The sequence below is a fragment of the Antrostomus carolinensis genome, unplaced genomic scaffold, assembly GCF_000700745.2.
Source record: "Antrostomus carolinensis isolate BGI_N321 unplaced genomic scaffold, ASM70074v2 scaffold4578, whole genome shotgun sequence".
Classification (NCBI taxonomy): Eukaryota; Metazoa; Chordata; class Aves; order Caprimulgiformes; family Caprimulgidae; genus Antrostomus; species Antrostomus carolinensis.
Window position 1 is genome coordinate 47,701 of NW_010330747.1, and position 20,272 is coordinate 67,972.

The following is a 20,272-nucleotide window of genomic DNA, read 5'->3' on the forward strand; positions in this document are numbered from 1 at the left end:
TCTGTTTTTTTGCCATAATTACTTGCACTGCTCATGGTTCTAACACTTTCTAAAACAGGTACTCTTCAGATCGGGGGCATAAACCCTTCTCATTATGCTGCCAACCATCTCCTTGGGTTGTGAACCATTGATCTGAAGGAAAAGAAACTTTGCAATCTCACCACAGAACAGCCCAGCGAGCACTTCCACCATGCTGGGTGGCGGAGAAGAATATAGAAATAATCTCAACGATCAGAATTACCACCGGGTACTTATCCCATCCTCTTTTAATGGAAGTTGCAGCATCATATTGAATGTTACTCAGATTGATGACTAATGAGGTTGGTGCCTGCACAAAGATCTGGATTCAAACTTTCTCAAAGCTAAGTCGGATTCAGTGGTCATGATCAGAATACCTTTTATATCAGAGAATAATTCACTTGTTTATTGCAGGAAATCTTTAATATCTGACAAACCTGTCATGGTAACAGAACTCTGGCTCTGTAAAATTCCAAAGAGAAATATAGGGAAGTGGAAAAATGCAGTTTCCACTCATAAACTGATATCTGACAAGTATCTTTACTCTCCTTCTTCCTTTCCAGTTGATTTCCCTGCTTATGATTCAAACCAGGCACAGCACACAGCTTTGATTAACTTCATACCCAGAAACAAATAAAGATGTTTCTAAGAATTTAGCTTGCCTGTAGCCCTCTGCAACAACCCGACAGGAAAGTTATTTTTCATATGCTGAATGACAAAGAGGATTTTTACCAGTAGCAGGTCATTGTTAATGATTTGGGGATCTACATGAACCCTACAGTTGCCATAACCTACCATATTTCTGTTGGCAAAATAAACGTTTTGCCAGAATGAGTAAATCCATGCTTGCAAATATCTGTGCCATGATTTAGCAGATCCATGCCTCTTACACTGCTTTCCAGTTAGTTGTCAGAAAGTTTTGAGTTGTTTTATTTACTTTTTCAGACAAATATCTCAAAGCACACTTGGAGTGCCGTACCACTATTTTCTCCTGATACGAACAACAGCCATTGGAATAGACATTCTTTTCCTCGTTTGGGGTGAGGTTTGGCCTCATCCTTGCTACTCCAGCCTAGAAAACTGGAAAACACTGAGTCTGATTCAGAAAACCTGAACTTTTGTTCACAAAAGCCACAAAATGTGCCCTCACAGACAAAAATCTACTGAATAATGGAAGTTGATGTGTACAGAGAGTAGTAATAATTTATGAGTAGTCACTTAGAAGTATTTGGGTATAAAAGAAGTTATAGGACTTTATCATATAACAAAATGCAGACCCAACAGCCCAATTCTTGTGCTGATCCCTTCTAGCATTTCTCTACCTTTCCACACAGCCACTCCATAGATCAGTGAAGGACTTACATGGTACAGAAAACCCTGCATGGACCCTGACCACAACCTTCCTTCACATGCATGATTTATGCTACCATGGAGATGAGCATATGTGCACAAGCCCACCTTTATGTTGAAATTATTGCATTTTCCTTGAGTCTGTTTTGTCTCTGGAGAGCCTGGAGTTCCTGCTCCTCAGTATCAATTACTCTGAGTGTTTCCCCTATATTTATTTTAATGAAATTCTATTAACAAAGCTACATTATATGAACTCAAATACAACTTTTTTCAATACATACATAGCAACAATAGCAGACAGAATTAGATATAATACAACAGCACAGGCATTGTGTAAGTACCTGTATAGCAGTTGCAAGGAACTGGATTTGCTCTGCACATGGAATGGGAACATTGATCTGGTATTTCCAGACTTCCATAACCTGGGTAGTGTCCAACCTGAATCAGTATTGTTAGCGAGTCTGCACTGCAACAACCTTCTCAACCGAAGAGGAAAAGACTATGCTCACATCCAGGAAGATGCAGAAACATCCAACCTGTTGTCACAAAAAAGTAACTACAGTAAACTTCCACTCACCTAAAAAAACATAGTAATAATTTAACAAAAGTAAGTTTGTGTCTTATCCAAAAGACAATGGAAGAAACTCAACTGCTGGTGACATGAGTACAAACCAAACTAACAGTATCTCAATCAATTAACTTACACTTCTGTGACTGCAAAATCTGTCTGAAACCTCCTCCAAGCATGCTCAGCTGCCCTTCAGCATCACTACTGGCTGTCATCTCAGTCTCTGCAGCTGGGGACCTGGCTGGCCACTGGGTGCTCTGGATGAGGAGACTGAAAAGCCATCTAATCAACATATAGCTCTTGACTGTATGGAGACAGAGTTAAAAGACTAGTGGAAAAAAGATGGGAAGCACTCTCTCAAGACTTGATTATATTCAAGCTTAATTGGCACAAACACAAATTGTGCATTTTAATTTGAGAATGTGTAACCTGTTGAGTATAGGCTTATTTACAACCCTGAATTTCTGGGTGATAAAACCAGGAAAGAGGTTAAACTGGAAGACTTCCATTTCCTTTCTTACATCACTGTGTGATTCCTGTGGGATATGATTAGTTTTCTTGTAGTTTATGCTAGGTTGTGAGCTCAACCACTGTTATAAATGGGTTGTCTGTATAATTGTTACCAATTACATGCAAATTGCTGCTAAATGGCACAGAAAGCAGATTTGTGCCAAATGTTGGTTTACACTTTGCTCTCTTTCCAAGACAGTGAGGAGATAAAAAAGCAATTGGATTGATGAGTGGGATGTCAAAATTTCTCTCCAGTTTCCATTATGCAGTTAAACATTGCCTCACCATTCTTTGACAAATACTGGAATATATCCAGAAATCACACTTCATTTTTCCAAGATGGTGATCAAATACCTCCCCAAATCTGAGCATGAAGTACTAGCTCTTGTTTATCCTCCATGTCAGATCTGCAATTCAGACACTACAAATGGGAGCTTGGTGTGTTTTCCTGCTCTATCAGTCGGTATTCTGTTTGCAATGAGACTTGCCAAGTTCCTCCAGATTCTTTTCTCTGTTTCTGATTCATTATGGATCTGAGGAGCATTTGTTCCAAAAACAGCAACTCGCCCAATGTCAAGTAAATGCTCTGATCACACAACTGAACCACATTTCAACCTTTTTTTTTTTTTTTTTTGGCAACTTCTGTATCATTCATGCTAGGCAAAAGTATCAGAAAAGTAACTGAATATATGAGAAACACTTTTTTTCATTTTTTTTTCTTTTTAACTTGGGAGTGGCTTTAGTTTATACCTTTCACAATGGGTAAAAAATTCAAAAAACAATACTGAAATTCCTGAAAGAATTTTAGCCTCAAAGGCATTTATTTCAATGGAGGCAGAATTTCTGTGTCAGCAAAGTATGCTGACACAGAATGTATTTAGCTTCAAGTGTGTACTTAAATTGTGTAGACTTCAAGGGAACTTAAATACACGCTTAATTTTGAGCATATGCTTAAGTGCTTTTGGTGAATAGTATTGAACCACAGCATTCATCTCTTTGTGAAGGAGAGAACGCTTTCCAAAGCAACATTTACTTCTCAGGCACAGTGTGTGTCTTTTAAATCCTCCTTTGATGTTTCTTGGTCTACTTTGTTTTTAAAAGCTCACCAGAAATCAAAAAGGATTAGTAGGTCATGATCCTGCAAGCTACCTGGTATGGATCAGCCCAGGGAAGGACAGAAATGGAGTTCAACTAGCAAGGAAAAAATATTTGCCTGGAGCAGTTTGCAGGACCAGTTTTCTGAGGCACAAATTAGTTAAAAAGAGTTTGGTATTTTATTTGTATTTCTGATCCTTATCATTCTAAAGAATATTTTAAATAAGTAGAAAGCATAATATAGGATATTTAGCAGATCATAACAAGTAAAGATGATTATTAGTGTGTATTAAACACCTTCACCTATGCCAGTGATACCTTATACAACATAAGCAGTTTTTTTCCACTCATCCCTAAAGGAAAAAACTTTCCCAAACCACAGTATAATTACCACATTTTGTTTTTTAAATGGGGACTTGAATTAATATTTTTATAAAAATATAACATTAGAGAGTAGAGGTAGAAAAAGTCTTGAAAGTAAAATTAAAAAAAAGATCTGTATTCCTCTTTCCTCCAGAATTCAGTGCTCTGAATGTGGTATCTGAGCAAACAAGCTCTTGACCTCAAATCTATATTCTTCTCTGAGGTTCGTCCACTAGGATAAGGAATGCTGTGTAAAATACAAAACAAACCTGAAATTGGTACCTTCTGAGGTTTGGTTCTGACCAACCTTTGAAACAAGATTGCTTTCAGTCAATTGGTTATTTCAGCACTTGACATCACCCCCACATAAAACAAGGCAAATGGCCAATTAACTAACTGGAAGTTTTCCAGTTCAAAATGGTGCCAAAATGAACGAAGATGAAGTGGAATAGGAAAAAAAAAAAGTTTAAATTGGCTGAACAGTCAGCTCTCTATGGGAAGCTGAAAATAGAAATCAGTTCATGGAACTCAGGAGCTTCACTATCTTCTATTTGGGGAAGATCAAACTTCGGCATTTGCAAGTTAAACAGGGATCCCCAAGGCTTCTAGAGAGTACTTTATAAAAAGAAGTTTTATATAGGACCTGTGTATTTTGCAAATAGAACTGCAGCACATTAAATTCTAATCACATTCTATACATAGTATCTGAAATCAGAGTATAAATTTGCTTCCTACGGATAATTACCTGGACTGCAGTTTTAATCTCATATGTATGCCATTACCCCTATGCAAACACAGATAAACTTTGGCTTTTTCTTTTCAGCAGCATTCAGCTATTTTGACATTTTAAGTGGTTAGGAGTTTGTTTTTAAGTAAAGACAGCCTAAAGAAATCAGATGACATGCTGAACTGAGAAAGAAAACAATATAACATTGTAGAATAATCTCTTCACTTGGGAAATAATGCTTAAATTCCAGAAGGAAAAAGTAGTTACTAACTTCAGTTTTGGAAATATAATTTCTATAGAAGTCAATGCCACTTTAAATACATCCATCAGCCCCTTCACACAAACTCTTAAGCTACAACAGAAATAAATGCAAGTATTCTAAATAGGAAAAATTATCCTGCAGAAAATTTTGCATTATTATAAAATTGTTTATTATATTAGAGAACAGCAATTTAGCCTTCTGTCAATGACAAAACATAAACAGGACAGCACAGTTCTAGTTAGATACACTAGGATTTACTCTGAAAGGGTTGAAGACAATAAGTTATGGGGGATTTTGTTTTGCTTTCAGACAGTTACAGCTGCTGGGCCAGCTAAGAGCAGTGATCCAAGCATGGCACAGCTACATAGCCACAAGCCTTCAGTGCCACTTGCTCTTCCCAGCAACACCTAAGTCTTTGGTCTCAGATCAGCACGTGAAAGAGGAACACCTTTTAAACAGTGCTCTCTACTACAACTTGTATGAAAAGGTCATGACTATCATGAAACAAAGATTACAAACCTTTTGTGAAAAAGCAACCATATTCCTAATGTAAAATAAAGGTAAAAAGGGAAAATATGATTTTTCACTTATTTAAACTGCCATCATCATCAAAAAGCAAAAGAATAGCCAACTTTAAATATTACTATATTTTTCATTATAAAATTATTATAAAATTTTGGCTACTAGGTTCAGGTGAATCTGTCAGTGTTTACTCTGACAAGCAAATTAGCTCTGCATTTAAAAGAAGCTGTCTGATCCAAAAGTCCTTTAGTTCCAGTGAATCCCAAACAGAAAGAGTTTTTTTTGGTAACTAGATGCCAAATGACGTTGATAGACAGCACAAACAATTTTCAAATTCCTCAAAAGAGCACACTTCACTTAACTTTTCTAGTGACTTGTATCTGTCCTTTAAAACTTTTGTGTTTAAGAAAGCTCTTCTGGTTAAAAAGAAGCCTCATGTGTTTTCATAACTTTTACGAACTGTCAAAAGAACAATGTATTTGGAGAGGAGATCACAAACTCGTCATGGGTTCTGGCACCCACAGCAGCTGGTAGTAAGAGAAAACACCTTCACACTGTTTGCACTGTTTAGAACCAAAAAACACAAGTTGCACAAGTCTAATAATGCTTCAAATGCATGTTTTAAAAGCACTGGCAATCTAGCATACAGCAAGACACAACGTACCTATTGGTACTCACTCATATTGGTGAGTCTGGCCCTAGCGAGGAGCTGAACTCAGAAACAATTTTTAGTTGCGGAGCTGTTAGTGAAATGATTAGTTGCAACAGCTCTGAGCAGGCAGATCACTTCACCAGTGTGGATCTGTGTAAGATCAGGGCCTGAACACACTTCTTCCCTTCATCTGGCCTCAGCTTCAGGAAAGAACGTGTTTCCCCTCACCTCCACCCCACTACCCATGTCAGTGGACATTAAGCATATGTCGCCTCACTTTTGGAAAGCGTTGCATTATTTAATTTCATTACTGTTTGCTGAATTGCTTCCAACCAGTTCTCACCTTGCAAGAAAATTCTAAGTGCATTAATATGGCACATGCTTGAACTCTAACATATGTGAATCATGTGGATCAGCAGTGGGACATTACTCACGGAAGGAAACTGGGTAGAGGGCAGTGGCTCGCCTACCTCCGCCTACACACCTCTGACTAAATGTTTCTATCCCTCCAGTCTCCAGCTAGCCCTTGCCTTCCCTGCAGAACTCTGTCTACTCCCTCTCTCCATGTTGTTTAATCCTCCAGAATTATCTCTGACCTTTCTGCTCAGCCTGGTGGAACCTGGGCCATAGTGATGGCAAAGGCACCCCGAATCTTCAACCACAGCTGCTGCAGCACTTCAAAGGCAGTTACCACAGCTAAGAATTTAAGACTGCAGCTGGAATCTGCAGGCTCAGAGTGCAGTCCCCAGGGCTGAGCAAAAAGAGCAAAGCTCATTTGTAAGGATTAAAACGTGGACAGGTAATGGATCTAAATGGGGCAGCTAGGGTAGAGAAAGGCAGGGAGAGTGGAAGTCAGTATACAATACTGAAAATCTGAGGAGGTTAAGAGGGGCAGCAAAAGGAGGGGCTGGGGGCACAGAAGACAAGAGATTCCTGGTTAGCGTAAATAATACGCATGTATGTTTGGGAGGAAGAATGAGAGCAGCTTGGAAATGTAAACAAAAATATCTTCAGAGGAGGTAGGGCTTTAGCATAGAAAATGGTGAAAAGATCAATGGGAATAAAATACAAAAGGATGTACAAGTCTAAGACAGCTAGAAAAATGGGCACTGAGAATAAAAGATCATGATGAGACAGAGACATAAAATCCATCTTTAAAGCAGCTTGGACTGGGACATGTATCACAGTCTTCACACTGCAGGATTACCTCAAATGTAAAAGCAAAATTTTTTTTATTATTTGCGTATCAAGTCATGAAAAAGCATTTTCTTCTGAAAAGTAAGATTACAGAAGGTTTTAAGAGAAAAGCACTGTTTGGTTTTTAAGACCATGCTGTATATTACTTGGGAAGCAGAACTATGAAGTTGAGTCACATGCACTAGTGAGAGAGAGGGGACAGTTCTCATGAATATTTGAACATATGAGCAGAGTTTAGGACACAAAAACACCAAGAAATCTGAGGACTCAAAAAAACTTACCATGTGCTTTTGGACAGCATGAACTTGTAAACTTATCAGCTACTTCAGAAGAACTGTTCTCATCTGGTGATAGTGGAAGACAGTTCACCTTTCAGTTGCATTTAACTATAAGGCAAAGCTATGCAGTGGGACATGAACTCCATGGAACAGGAGAAAGAACACAGACTGTAACTCTAGAATAAATAATTTACTGCAAATTCCCACCTACCTTAGTGCAGAATAATATCTCAATATCTCAGCTTGTTTCTTACATTTTCCCACATTTGAATGATCTCAAACTGTATGTTGAATGGTTTAAAAATGAACTTAGCTTTTCAAAGAACTCAGATTACACCTAAATAATAAAAAATAGCACATTTTTGCCATTTGCAATCTTTTTTAATAACATAGTTAAATAGTTTAACTACTTTATTAAAATATTAATAGTTTAATAGTTCCAACTATTAAGCGTCTGCTTGAACAGCTTAAAACTCACTTGAAGGACCTTATCATTTTCACTTGTGATATGTAAGCTTCCTTCACTCAGCCTCCTTAATTTTCTAAATCTCCAAATGTTTTCTTGCACTTTAGAAGAAAACACATTCTAGATCTAAAACAGGGAAATATTTCTAGTTTGGAATCAAGTTGGCTTTTTTTCTTTCCCCTCTCCTTAACTTTCTATTCAGGTCTGCCAGCAGAGAACTGCATGTCCAAAAGAGACTGCTAGAAAAGGAACAGAGGAGAAATGTGATGATCACAGAGCAGACAGCTTTTTATTTGTCATTTACTCCAAACTAGAATGAAAAGAATACCAGGCCAAAAGCCATTCAGTTAGTTATTAAAAATAACTGATCCTAATTGATCTATCAACAGTTTCTAATGCATGCTGAATATATCACTCAACATCTACAGCCCAAACTGTTGACTGACGTTCATCCATATTCATGAAGACATATGAGCATATCTACTACTGCAAGAAGTAGTGCTGATGTGGTAATAAAAATACACAAAAACACTAACATTTTTCAGAGCATCCATATATACAAATTGGGACTTCGGAAAAGTAATCATTTTTATACTACAGCTTTATTTCAAGCACTGTTTCTTACTGGATACAATTTATACATTTTGCACTATGTATATATATTAATGGAATATTTTCCAAATTATCCCTAGATAAAATATATTACATGCTTAAAATTATTCCAGCAATAGCTTTTCCAAGTTACATGTTGCTGAGTGCTAGTTCAGATCACAAGAGAAAAAAAAGAGAAAAACATTTTAAAAATGCTTTGGCAAAATACCCTTCCACGGTGATGTCGTTAAAAGTATTTTGAATGCAGTACTTCTTAATCCATTTTTATTCCAGTATCAGTCAAATAGATAGGAAGAAACATATAAACACAGGTATACTGCTTTATTTAAATATAATTTAAAAGAATATAGATCTTAATTTTTCAAAGTGTGTGGTCTCATGTTTGAATTTCAGCCAGTCAAAAAACTGCCTGCTGCTTTTCAATGTACAACGCTGCAACAAGTTTTTGAAACCTCTAATTGCATTGTTGTGATGGTCACTGTTAAAACAAAGTTCCTGGTAATCCCAGAGACTGCGTCAAGGTAGGAGCACTGACAAAGGTATCAAGACAGAGAAGAACAGCGTGGTCATTGAACTGCACACATTGAGCTTCTAGGAGGATTAACGGTTCTTGTCACAGGCTCCTGACTGTAGTTGACAATATCTGCCTTCACCACCCTCTGTCATAAAAGAAAACACAGTAACAATCAGAAAATACAGTCTTCATGCTGGCAAAGCATTCAACAGATATTTTACTATGAAATATGAAGGACAAAAAATTAGGCAAAACAGACGTTGTTTAGGGGTTTTTTTTCATTACCTTACAGAAAAGTCTTACCAGGTGCTAATTCTCATTCTAAATACCATTTTATCCATGCTAAGCAGAAGGAAGTGTCTTGGTAGGTTTTCACAACACTACAAATGGAACACGACTTTTTTGCAAAAGCAGTGAGTACCATTTTACTTCCAGGAAAATTGTTTTGTATGGAAATAATAAAACCGTATTTGTTTACAAAGACTATGGTATGCATTCTTTAAGAAAAACTGCCTAAACTGTAATTGGAAATTGTGCGCAAGTTTTTCTTTCTGTCTTCACTCCAGGTCAAGCACATCACAGGAAAATATGGTTGGAATTCAAAGCTGATTTCAAACATAACGATATTTCAAAAAAGCTTTGATAGGCAGATGACTAAAGATTAAATTAACATGAAAAGAACCTCTGCATACAATAAATATTTATTTTCTAATACAGATCAAACAGATATTACCCATTCTATTTACAAAGTACTTAATAAGACTGTTGGTGTCTCCTGTATAAGGAGAAGGAAGTAAGATTCCAATTTTGTGTCCATTTCCATCTGAGGCAGCTATGTAACATTTTGAATATACAGCACCAAAGGACCTTCTTAATACGGTAACATGAAGTATTTAAAAGTTTCTTTGAAGCATTTGGTTACTAGAAACACCATGTGATTGTACAGAGAGTTCCAAGTTAAGATGTTAAGTATTACAAGTGCTTAGAGATACAAAATATATTTTTCCAATAGCACTTACTGTAACAGTTGTTACTTCATGTAAAAGCAATGCATCTTGAAATAAACCCCACGTTTTCCACCAATACCTGAACTACTGCATTGAGCAGACTTTGCTCTGGCAGTTGGAAGTGTTGTGATGTTGGTTATCTTCTTCAGGGTATTTCACTAGTTCTGCCCTGACAACATGCTGTTAATCATGTATCAGCATAAAGGATAGAGGGCAAGGAGAAGAATGTAAAAAGAAAAGAGAAGGGAAAAAAAATGAGAAATTGATCAGTAGTTGAAAAGAATGAATGAATGACATAAAAAGACTATGCAGAAGCAAAACTTAAGTGCATTTCTCTTCAGGCCTTATGCCAAGAGCAACACATCTAGCTGAAAGCATCACTATCAGCATCAGGGCTGCTTTTCAAGCTTCTTCAAGGACATGCCCTTCCAAAGCACCAAAGTGAAATGTTCATACATGCAATCAACAAAAGTGTATCAAAGGAAAAGAAGGGACAGAATAAAAAGGAAGGCAATTCAGTGGAAGAAGAGATTACAATGGCCTATTCCTTTAAGTTTAGGGTACTTAAATATGACATTAGTCAGCTTCTTATCAACAATTGTAACAAGTGCATTAGAAGTTCACATGCATCTTTTCCATTACATAACTATCATGTTATAACTAAATAGATAATCAAAAACAGTGACAGAAATTAACAACCTCACACCTAAGTGCTGCAAAGCTTTGATTTTTGTTGACTTAATATAAAGACAAAAGGCTCTCATTTTTCCCCTTAAAGACAAAACAAACTGTTGGAAGTTTTCTCGCTATTAATACAGCATTCATGCAAAGGGGACAAAAATTCATAGAATAATTTCAGTAAAGAAGTAACAGAAGAGGCAGGTCTGCTATGAAAGATACCCTAAACCAGTTTAATGATTTTTTCTTAAATACTTCAACTTTTACACAATATATATTCAAGGTTAAAATTAATGGATAAATGAATAAATACTACTATTTTAAAGGAAATAATACCTAAACTGTATTATATGAATATATAAACAGTACACGTTAAAGGTTACCTCTGTAAATAAAACCTGTATGTCAAACAAGCAACAATAATTGAATTGGCTGGTCAGGGATCTGGATTTATTAGCTGCTGATGTACTCTCCTTGAGTTTAATTGATCACATTCATATTATCTTATCTAGTGGACAACACTCATGATTTACTGGACTTCTGGCCTGATATTATCAAGGGAAAGGTTGCCAAATACCATGTAAGGGAGTCGTAGGAGTTTTAGCATTAAACAGTGTTATCTGACCTTACAGGACCTAGTTTCTTCATACCAATCTTTTGACTAGAACTGAGGGGGGGGATAGGGGAAGATAAAAAAAAAAAAAAAGTCTTGCAATCAGTAGGCAATTAATTGTTCTTCAAAACATTGGTCTAAATCCCATCCTGTAAACACACACAGGTTAATGACCCATGCTTAGGCACACTGTAGCAAGAAACTGACTAACATAAATGACTTGGATTTTCTAAAAGAATTTCATCTAAATAAGAGTAAAAAAAAAAAACCCTGTAACATTTCTTTTATTAACTTCATGCTAATTAAAAACTTGGGTTCCACTGTATCAGCTTCTGTGTCAGGCATATCATTGCCATGGTTCAAATCACTGTCAATAATGAGAAATAAACTTTCTTGGTGCAGGTGTTCTGAATTCCAGATCTGACTTATCTGCCCAACATTTTATTTTACAAAGCTGGCACACACACCCCAGCATGCTGAACTGGCATTTAGTTAAAGAGAAAACTACACATCACTTACAAAAATGCTAGCTCTTGCCAATGCCAAGGAACAAAGCTGTACCCCATGCAGTTTTTACGCTACAGTTGAAAGTAAAAAATATAGAAAGAAAAACATTTGATTAGTAAAGGAGCTATTTCCTCAAATTTCAGCAGACCCTTGCGATTTAAAAGGGAGAGTATTTTGGAGACTGAAAATAAGTCAGAATCTGCAATTTTCTTACTTTGGAACTGTTCCACTTCAAAAACATGCTCTACTTTCCAGTCACGCATAAAGAATAATCTTCTAGTTCTCTGTTTCCCCACAGTTTTGACCAAATAAAGGTTTGATTAACAGTCATCTCAGCGTGTTAACAGACAAGGTTTAGTAGCTCTAGCTGAGATAGTTTAAAAAACTTACCACCCTCAAATGTCTGTCCTATTCTTCTGCTGGAGATCACTGCTGCCAAAGGAGAGCTGGTGGAACGTAAGTGTTTTTATACCTCATCTGCTTCAGCACTAAGTCTGGCAGCTTCACTTAAAAACAACTTTCAGCAGCAGTTCAAGCTAAGCTGCTACGCTTCACCCTGACATGGCCAAGGTACATGATCACCTTCCATTTTCTGATTCTGCTGTGGGAATGATAAATTCCAGCAAAAAGGCTGGAAACAAATAGCTTGGATTGCATTAATACCTTAAATTGCTGCAGCTGTTTTCTAAAACAATGTATGGTAAATAATTCAATTTTTAAGGCTTGTTCTTGCAGTTGACTAACAGTTGCTGTTAATTTGAAGGGGACTAAGAACCCCATCCACTTTTCACAAGAGCTTCTGCAGTTCTGCCAGTTATCAAAGCTCAAAAGTCATGAGTCAAGTCCCACAAATTCATACAAGTTAAAATAATGTGTTTTGGGATTCCTATTACTTATTTCCAACCACCTGTCAGTCATTTCTAAGATCTTCCTAGTGACTGTGACAATTATAAGTGATTTTAAACACAAGAAATATGATCTTCAGACATAAAGTTAAAAATGCAAGAAATAATTCTAAAAGAGTATCCTCAATATTAGACCATCATTAATAATGAAGAAATGCATAGTAAAAAATAACTCACATAGAGCATTTCACTGTTGGCTTTTTACACAAACTCAGTTTTTCATCTTATAATTTGTTACCACCCAGACTGAATGAAGACATCTCATGTTCTCTATCAAACATATTCAAGAAACAACCTTCTCATTTTTCAAAATGAGGAAACCTCATTATCCAAAGTATAGAAAATTCAAAGATATAATCCAACTTGAAAATAGTGCACTTTTGTAAAAACTAAAATATATTTTACTCTTTGTTTAAAAATTAAACCTAAGTCAACACTTGCATACTTACTGATTTAGGGATTTATTATTGCACTTTTTTATTTGTTTCTTTATAGCATTTATCCAGCATCCATCTCTCTATACCTGTCATACAAAAAGTCTGTGGTCAACCAGAAACCTAGTAATGGCAACATCATCTACCACCCCCGGTCCTTCCAGCCAAAAGACAAGCTCCATGCTTTTGGGAAAGAGCATCAACACATTACTTCAATTAGTCTCTTCCACTGCAGACTAAAGTTTCTCTCAAGAAATGTCCTTCTGTTCATCTCCCTGTGGATATGAAGGTTAAAGTTTTCCTTCTCTGGTTTTATGTAGAGATTTTACCTTTCCTGCCTTAAGAAGCAGCCAAGGTATTGGGTTCCATACAGCAATGAACTTTAAGATACAGCTGACAGACACTACAACACAAATCCCCTTGATTTTTCACTGACTTAAATTTGGGCAATTCCTACACTCAGAATAGCACTCTGAAAGGAAGTAAGTATTTTATTGGGAACAAAGAGCTATTGCTTGCTTGCAATAGATTGAAACTACATTGATTAGCAGAACCTTGCAAAGTCAGGCAGCTGTTTTCCAGCTTTCTCTCTTTAGCTATGTGCACAGCGTAGCACCACATAGTGACTTCTGCTGTACCTGAATGTCAACAATGAAGTTTCTTTTCTGCCCAACTCCATCTACTGGCTTTGTTTCTACTTTTTTTGGTGGTGTTTTGTTGTTGTTCTTATTTTTTCAGGGTTTTTTTTTTACCTTTTCTTCTTATAATTAAAGCTTGGATTCACATTAACAGCAACGTGTGAGCCACAGTGAGTACTTAATTCACACATATTAACTATTTATAGGCTATCGCTACTGCAATTTGCATAATATCAACTTTGTCTGATCCATATTTTGCATATTCCATTGATCTGCTCAACAAAATTAAAAATTGCAATTATAATACTAAGGTAGGAAGAAGCTACTTAAAGCCAATACCAATTTGACATAGAAAGTTACGTACGCTTGAGTCAGGGCTATATAAAGGTCCTTACTTTAAAAACAACCTAAAAATAGACACTTTCTTTAGAAAGCTACAATTTTCTGTATAACCCATTTCTCATATTCTCTGTTTAGTTTAAGATATTTGCATACCTGTCCACAAGCTTACACCTGAGTTACCAGAACATACCAGCACACAGCACAGAGAAGTCCAAGGCTGATGTTCCAGTACTTGCTAAACAACCAAAGTAAAATTAAAGGACTCATTATGTGCTGAATTACTTATATGTAAATAATCATAGAGCTCAGATGTGCCTCAGTAGTAAAAGATCACTGAAAAGACACAATATTTCTATACCTATAAATTACAGCTTTTCGAAGCTCCTTAGCTTTGCTTGTTAGGTATGCACTGCAAGTATATTTTACCATTTTACTGTTTGAAATACAGTACTCTAGTTAACCACTTCAATATAGACTGTAAACACTGCTGTGGCAAAACACTTCCAGAAATTACATATTTATCGTATATTTCAAAAAGCAGGAGACCAAGTTGTACATAAGAAATATCTTGCCTTTCTTTTAAATAAGCTTGTTGACTTATTTTGTAGTACTTGTTTAATGTCGGTAATAACTACCAGTTCCAGGATATTACAACACTAGAACAACTACCTTTTGGTTCAATAAGTAAATTTAAAATAAGCTTATTGCAATCTCAAACATCATTATACAGTAAGGGTTGCCTCAGTAGCATAATCTTCGTTTCAAGGTTTCTGAAACTGAATTTGTATAACATCTTTTTGGTTTAAATCTATGCACATGGTCTTCCTGGCAGGAAAATTATTTTTTGAAGCAAGAACTAGGAAGAAGGAGGTGGTAAGAGAAAAGGTTATATTAGAAAACCTCTTGTTTGATTGCTTATTTGAGCAATTAAAACAATTTTGATCTCCTAACTCTGATAAAAACTAAGTGACCTCCAACTCTGGTAGATACAGTTAAGCAAGTAATCATATGTAAAATATGTCACAGTAAAATACAGTCACAGTTCAAATTTTTTTAAAAAGTGAAAACATCTTTTCCCCACTAATTAGTAAGGTCATAAAAAAGGTTCTCATTAGAGCTGTTTTGCATATGTTGATTACTGAACAGCATGAAATGCAACAAAGCTCTGCTATAGTTCAGAGCAGGACACACAGCAGGGTTTTGCCAAGCGTTCACAGTGCAACGACTATATTCACATCCCTAACTCACTGCTAACCGATGTAAGAGCATGGGGGACAACCTTCGTGATGATCTTCCCACCTATTGCTGGAAAACATTCTCCTCTCTCTCAGCCCTTTCTAACTGCAGAGGAAATGGCAGAAAATCTGCAAGATAACACTCATAACACAAAGAACAAAACACAAAATGCAAGGGTAGAAACAATGCAGGCCCTTTAAGGGGAGATTGTTTGGGTCTGGTACAGTGAGAAAAATAATTGCAGATGCCAAGGAGCTGTAATAGCTACCCAAACCCATGATTCCCCGGGTCTGCCTGCTGCTCAGATGGGTATACTGAACCAGGAAAGGATTCATTTCTCATCTGCCTATCAGAATAAAATGGAAAATAGTGACTACAAAGTCAATATTCTTTCCCCAAGGCAGGCAGTCACTGCTGAGGACAGTATTCTTGTCCTGTATTATACAGGCACACAATGAAAACTAAAATCTGGGATTAACCAAACACAGGATGTGACATAGTTAATTCCTGACTCTCTGATTGATAAATAATAATTTTTCCTGTATGACTACAATGAAGATTGATTTAGAACATTTCTACTCACAGAAGCTTATGCCTTCTATACTTAAATTTGTAGTGTTCTAATATAAAATTTGGTTTAAATATGTAAATAATTAAAAAGAACAATTATAATTAATGTATCTGACATCAATGTACAGTAATTAATGTCTATATAAAAGTGTCTTCCATGATACCTGTAGATGCATACATACAGAGAGGTTTTAATTTCTAACACAATTTTAAGTACTATTTTTAAACATACAGCTCTCAAAAAACCCTTTTTTCCTAATTTTTTGAACATACCTTTTCTTGTTTCAGCAAGTTTATCATGATGGATAAATAAAGAATTATTATATTTTAAAAAGCTGTTGTAAAAGTAAATAATTGTCTTCAGCAGCTTGCTTTAAAGGACAGTTATTATTTTGCAATGAGATTAACTTTTTAATACTAAATAAAAATATTAAGAAAAAACACGTATTTGTGGAAAATCACCTGTGATTGTTCCAATTCTGCTTTGTTTAATTTGATGCCAAGTATGTCAGCAGCAATTCTCTGAAAACACAGGAAGACCTATGGAAAAATATTAAATTGTATTTAAATGATTAAAAACAGACATCCTCGAGGTTCTTTCAAATACTTCAAACCATTCTTGAACTGTAAACAATGAGATATACAAAATTATGACCTGTGCAAAACACATCTGAAAATAACCTCATCTGGTACATTTAATTTTGTTTAAGAATTTGAGAAAATAACTCAACAATGGTACAAGGAATGAACAGTATGCTGGACTGTTAAGCAACACTTCTACTCTGCCTCCAGAGACCTAAGTTTAAACAAGCTTTTACACAACCCACCTCTCAAATACTGCCCTCGGTGCTATAAAATATGAATAAGGGTATTCATTAATGTTTAGCACAAAAATATACTACCAGTGTATTGTGCAATAGAGATGTAAGTTTCTGAAATTGAGAACAACAGAACTATGCATCAACAAAATCTCTATTGCAAACGTTTAAAAAACATTAGCAATATGAAAGTCAAGCAATGATATATTTGTTCTGAAGAGTCTTGCAAAACACTGAGTGTTATACTGAACAGAAGTTACCCAGGAAACAAGCAAGATGGTGTAAGGCACACACCAGCCTAGCAGAGTTAGACTTTGGACATGATTTGACAGATAACATGGGGTGGCAATGCTAACTTAAATAACTCCTCTACTTCATCTCAATCCTGTCCACCAATCTTACTGTTCAGGTAGCTGTATTTTAAATAAGATTAAAGAATGCAACAGATGTTGAAGAGGAGCAGCTTAGGCTTGTACTGCTGCTGAACACCATATTGTCAAGCTACACATTATATCTTATCCACATGGCTATTGCACTGAGCTCACAATCTAAACTACCAACAAACATTGCTTTGCATCATGCAGCTGCCACCCACTAAAGGTACGGCCTGTGTAAGTGCTTTTAGTAATTTTCAATGAAAATGCAAAAAAACCCCAACAACAACAACAAAAAAAACCATTTACACAATCTCTTCTTACACCTGACATGGAAACTAGTAACGACTTAATGGTGCAACCAACAAGACATGGAAGCTTCCAAAATAATTTATCTTTCTCTGAACTACTTGGTCTAGTACTGCTCTATTCTACTAGCATCCATACAGCAAGAAAGGAAATCTTGAACAAGCTTACCTTTTCCAGACACCTACTTTAACACACACCAGGCTCTCAGGTGTACTAAGCTAGATCATCTGCCATGAGGATGCTTTGTGCACAAAACATCAGGCATGAGTTCAGTGCTTTAGTTATGCCATTTGATGGACAGTAAGATAGCTAGCTATATTAAATCTTTCATAAACATTTTTATCCCCTGAGGAGACTTTTGGACTTTTCTATGTACATACAACTATCTTTTGCAAAGGCCAGTGTCTGCTAACAGTGAAAGAGTTAAATCTATACTGAAACTAAAAATTACTGTAAACTATACCTTATACCTTCATTCATTAGTAGATATTTTAATAGAGATTTCTGGTTAATGATTTCTAGGTTATGTTCAGATTTACTTTTGTTTTTAAATGGTAAGTTAAAAATAAGGACAATCAGTATATACAGTGGGATGATGCTGTAATTCATAAATCAATTAAAAAGATTTAATAAAGATTCCTTCTTGATTTGTAATGTTAAATATATCAACCTTATAAAAAGAACTACTTTTTATTCCTATCACCAAATCCCACAAAAAGGTTGTCTCTTTGAGAAAGGAATACATATTATCAGATGCACACTTTAGTGACTGAAGTATTATAAAATTTTTATTGTTTCTAGCATAAAGAGCTTGAATTTTCACACTTTAAACAAAAAATTATGCCAAAGATTTAACAAAAATCAGGAGAATCAGGATTCACTTGCATTATAACAGTAGTCTTGTTAGATTCACAGAATAACTATTATCTTATAAAATCAAGCAGTCCGATGTAGAAGTTTCACCAAAGATCTTCACAAGTTATTCCATTTGTGTTAGAGAATTATACTTATAATTGAACATGGTCTTACCATTCAGTAATATAATACTAAAGTAAATTATGTCGTCATAAACAGGAGACAGACACAGGACTGCTTTATGGGAATGACAGAGTCATTAGGCATGTGACAGAAATCAAGCAAAACAATACAGTGCGATTCGACTGACACAGTCAACAGAAAAGAACCTTTTCTTCCATAGGCTTCCAACTAAAACAAATAATCCAGTTAAGCTCAGAGTCAAAAGAGTGTTCAAAAATGTGCTCTGCAAAGCATTACAAATACCAGAATGTTCGAATTTCAGTGGACCTGCAGAGGGAGTGTCTCTCATGGCTCATGACCCATAATAAAAACTTTGATCACAACAGGGTCCTGTGACATTATCAACTGTTGGAAGTTGCTATATTGATGGCCTATAGATGGGACTTCACCTGGATTGAAGGAATACATTTAACTACAGGCTGACATCAAACAGAGATCCAACTGGTCTCAGTTCTCATGCTGATGTATAAACTAGACCATTTCCATATTAAAATCTGTACCTCAAAGTGCAAATCAGATGAGAAGACACTGTAATTAATAAAGAACATATACACTTATACAAAGATTTATTTTTCACACAAGTAGGTAGGCAAAAAGGACCTGCAGCAGCCAAAGTTCTCAATGGTATGATACGTGAAGTATAATACAACTGCTACATCATATCCCAGAATCATGGCTTTCCTAAAAAAATAAATTAAAAAAAAAATCTACAAGGATTTTGTTTTTCTTACTTACAGAATCTCCTGTCTTGGCCGACACAAAATGACTACTGAAATTGTTTTCCTGGCAAAATCGCTGGTGCTTGTCAACTTTCACTGTGCGCATGTGCTCCAAGTCAACTAAAAGTAAGTTGAAGAAAGGAAAAATTACTACAATGGAGCCCATTTAGTTACCTGTCTTAGAAATTACTTATTGAAAACACATCAGATGTAATCTCTTCCTTCACAGATATATGCAGATACAAGTTTCTCTCTTTTTATAATAATTTGCCAAAACTAAAATAACTAATTACCTCAGATTAATTTTATTTGCAAAACTAAAATGAAACCACAATTAAAACTATACAGTCAAATGCAACAAATTCATATCTGAAATAAAGGACAAATTTATTTCTGGGTACACAAGAAATTCGTAACAAGTTTACTGCTAGCTACATACAAAAAGCTGAGACAGAACTAAATTTTGAGCATTCTGTTTGCAAGCATGATGCATATTGGTGATTCCAGTGTAATCTAAAGACTTTTACAAAATAAAGAGTTTACCAAGCACATCTGAATCTACATATTTTTTCTAAGTAAAAAATGTAAATTACTTATAAAGAATTTTATTGCAGAACATGGTAGAGCAAAAACATTCACTATAACAAAATACTGAACTGAGTAAAAACATTGATGCTTAGTTACTTGTCTGTGAAGTTTTCAACTCTATAAAGGTATGGTTCAGAAAATTAAAAACAGTAAAATGTGTATTTCAAGAATCACACACGTTTTCATGTTTATCATTTACAACCATTGGAAGCAGAGCAAAGCTTTCAAATGGTATTTTATGTTGAAAAGCACTAGTTGGTTCCAAAACAACATGGAACTCAAGTCTTGCACAGGTTTTATTATGTACATTCCAGTTTCTCCAATTCTGATCCTAAGGTAACTGGAAACTATATTGAACAGTT

General features: G+C 35.6%; 1 protein-coding gene across 1 annotated transcript; it reads right to left on the reverse strand.

Moving 5' to 3' along the window:
• Positions 1 to 8,846: 8,846 nt before the first annotated feature.
• On the reverse strand, positions 8,847 to 19,436 carry LOC104528855 (ras-related protein Rab-28-like). The gene is made up of 3 exons (XM_010172997.1): positions 19,339 to 19,436; positions 16,527 to 16,604; positions 8,847 to 9,279 (listed from the first exon to the last, which is right to left on the reverse strand). Exons 1-3 carry the CDS (start codon positions 19,426 to 19,428, stop codon positions 9,187 to 9,189), a joined length of 261 nt encoding a protein of 86 aa, XP_010171299.1. The 5' UTR covers positions 19,429 to 19,436; the 3' UTR covers positions 8,847 to 9,186.
• Between the last annotated feature and the right edge of the window lie 836 nt (positions 19,437 to 20,272).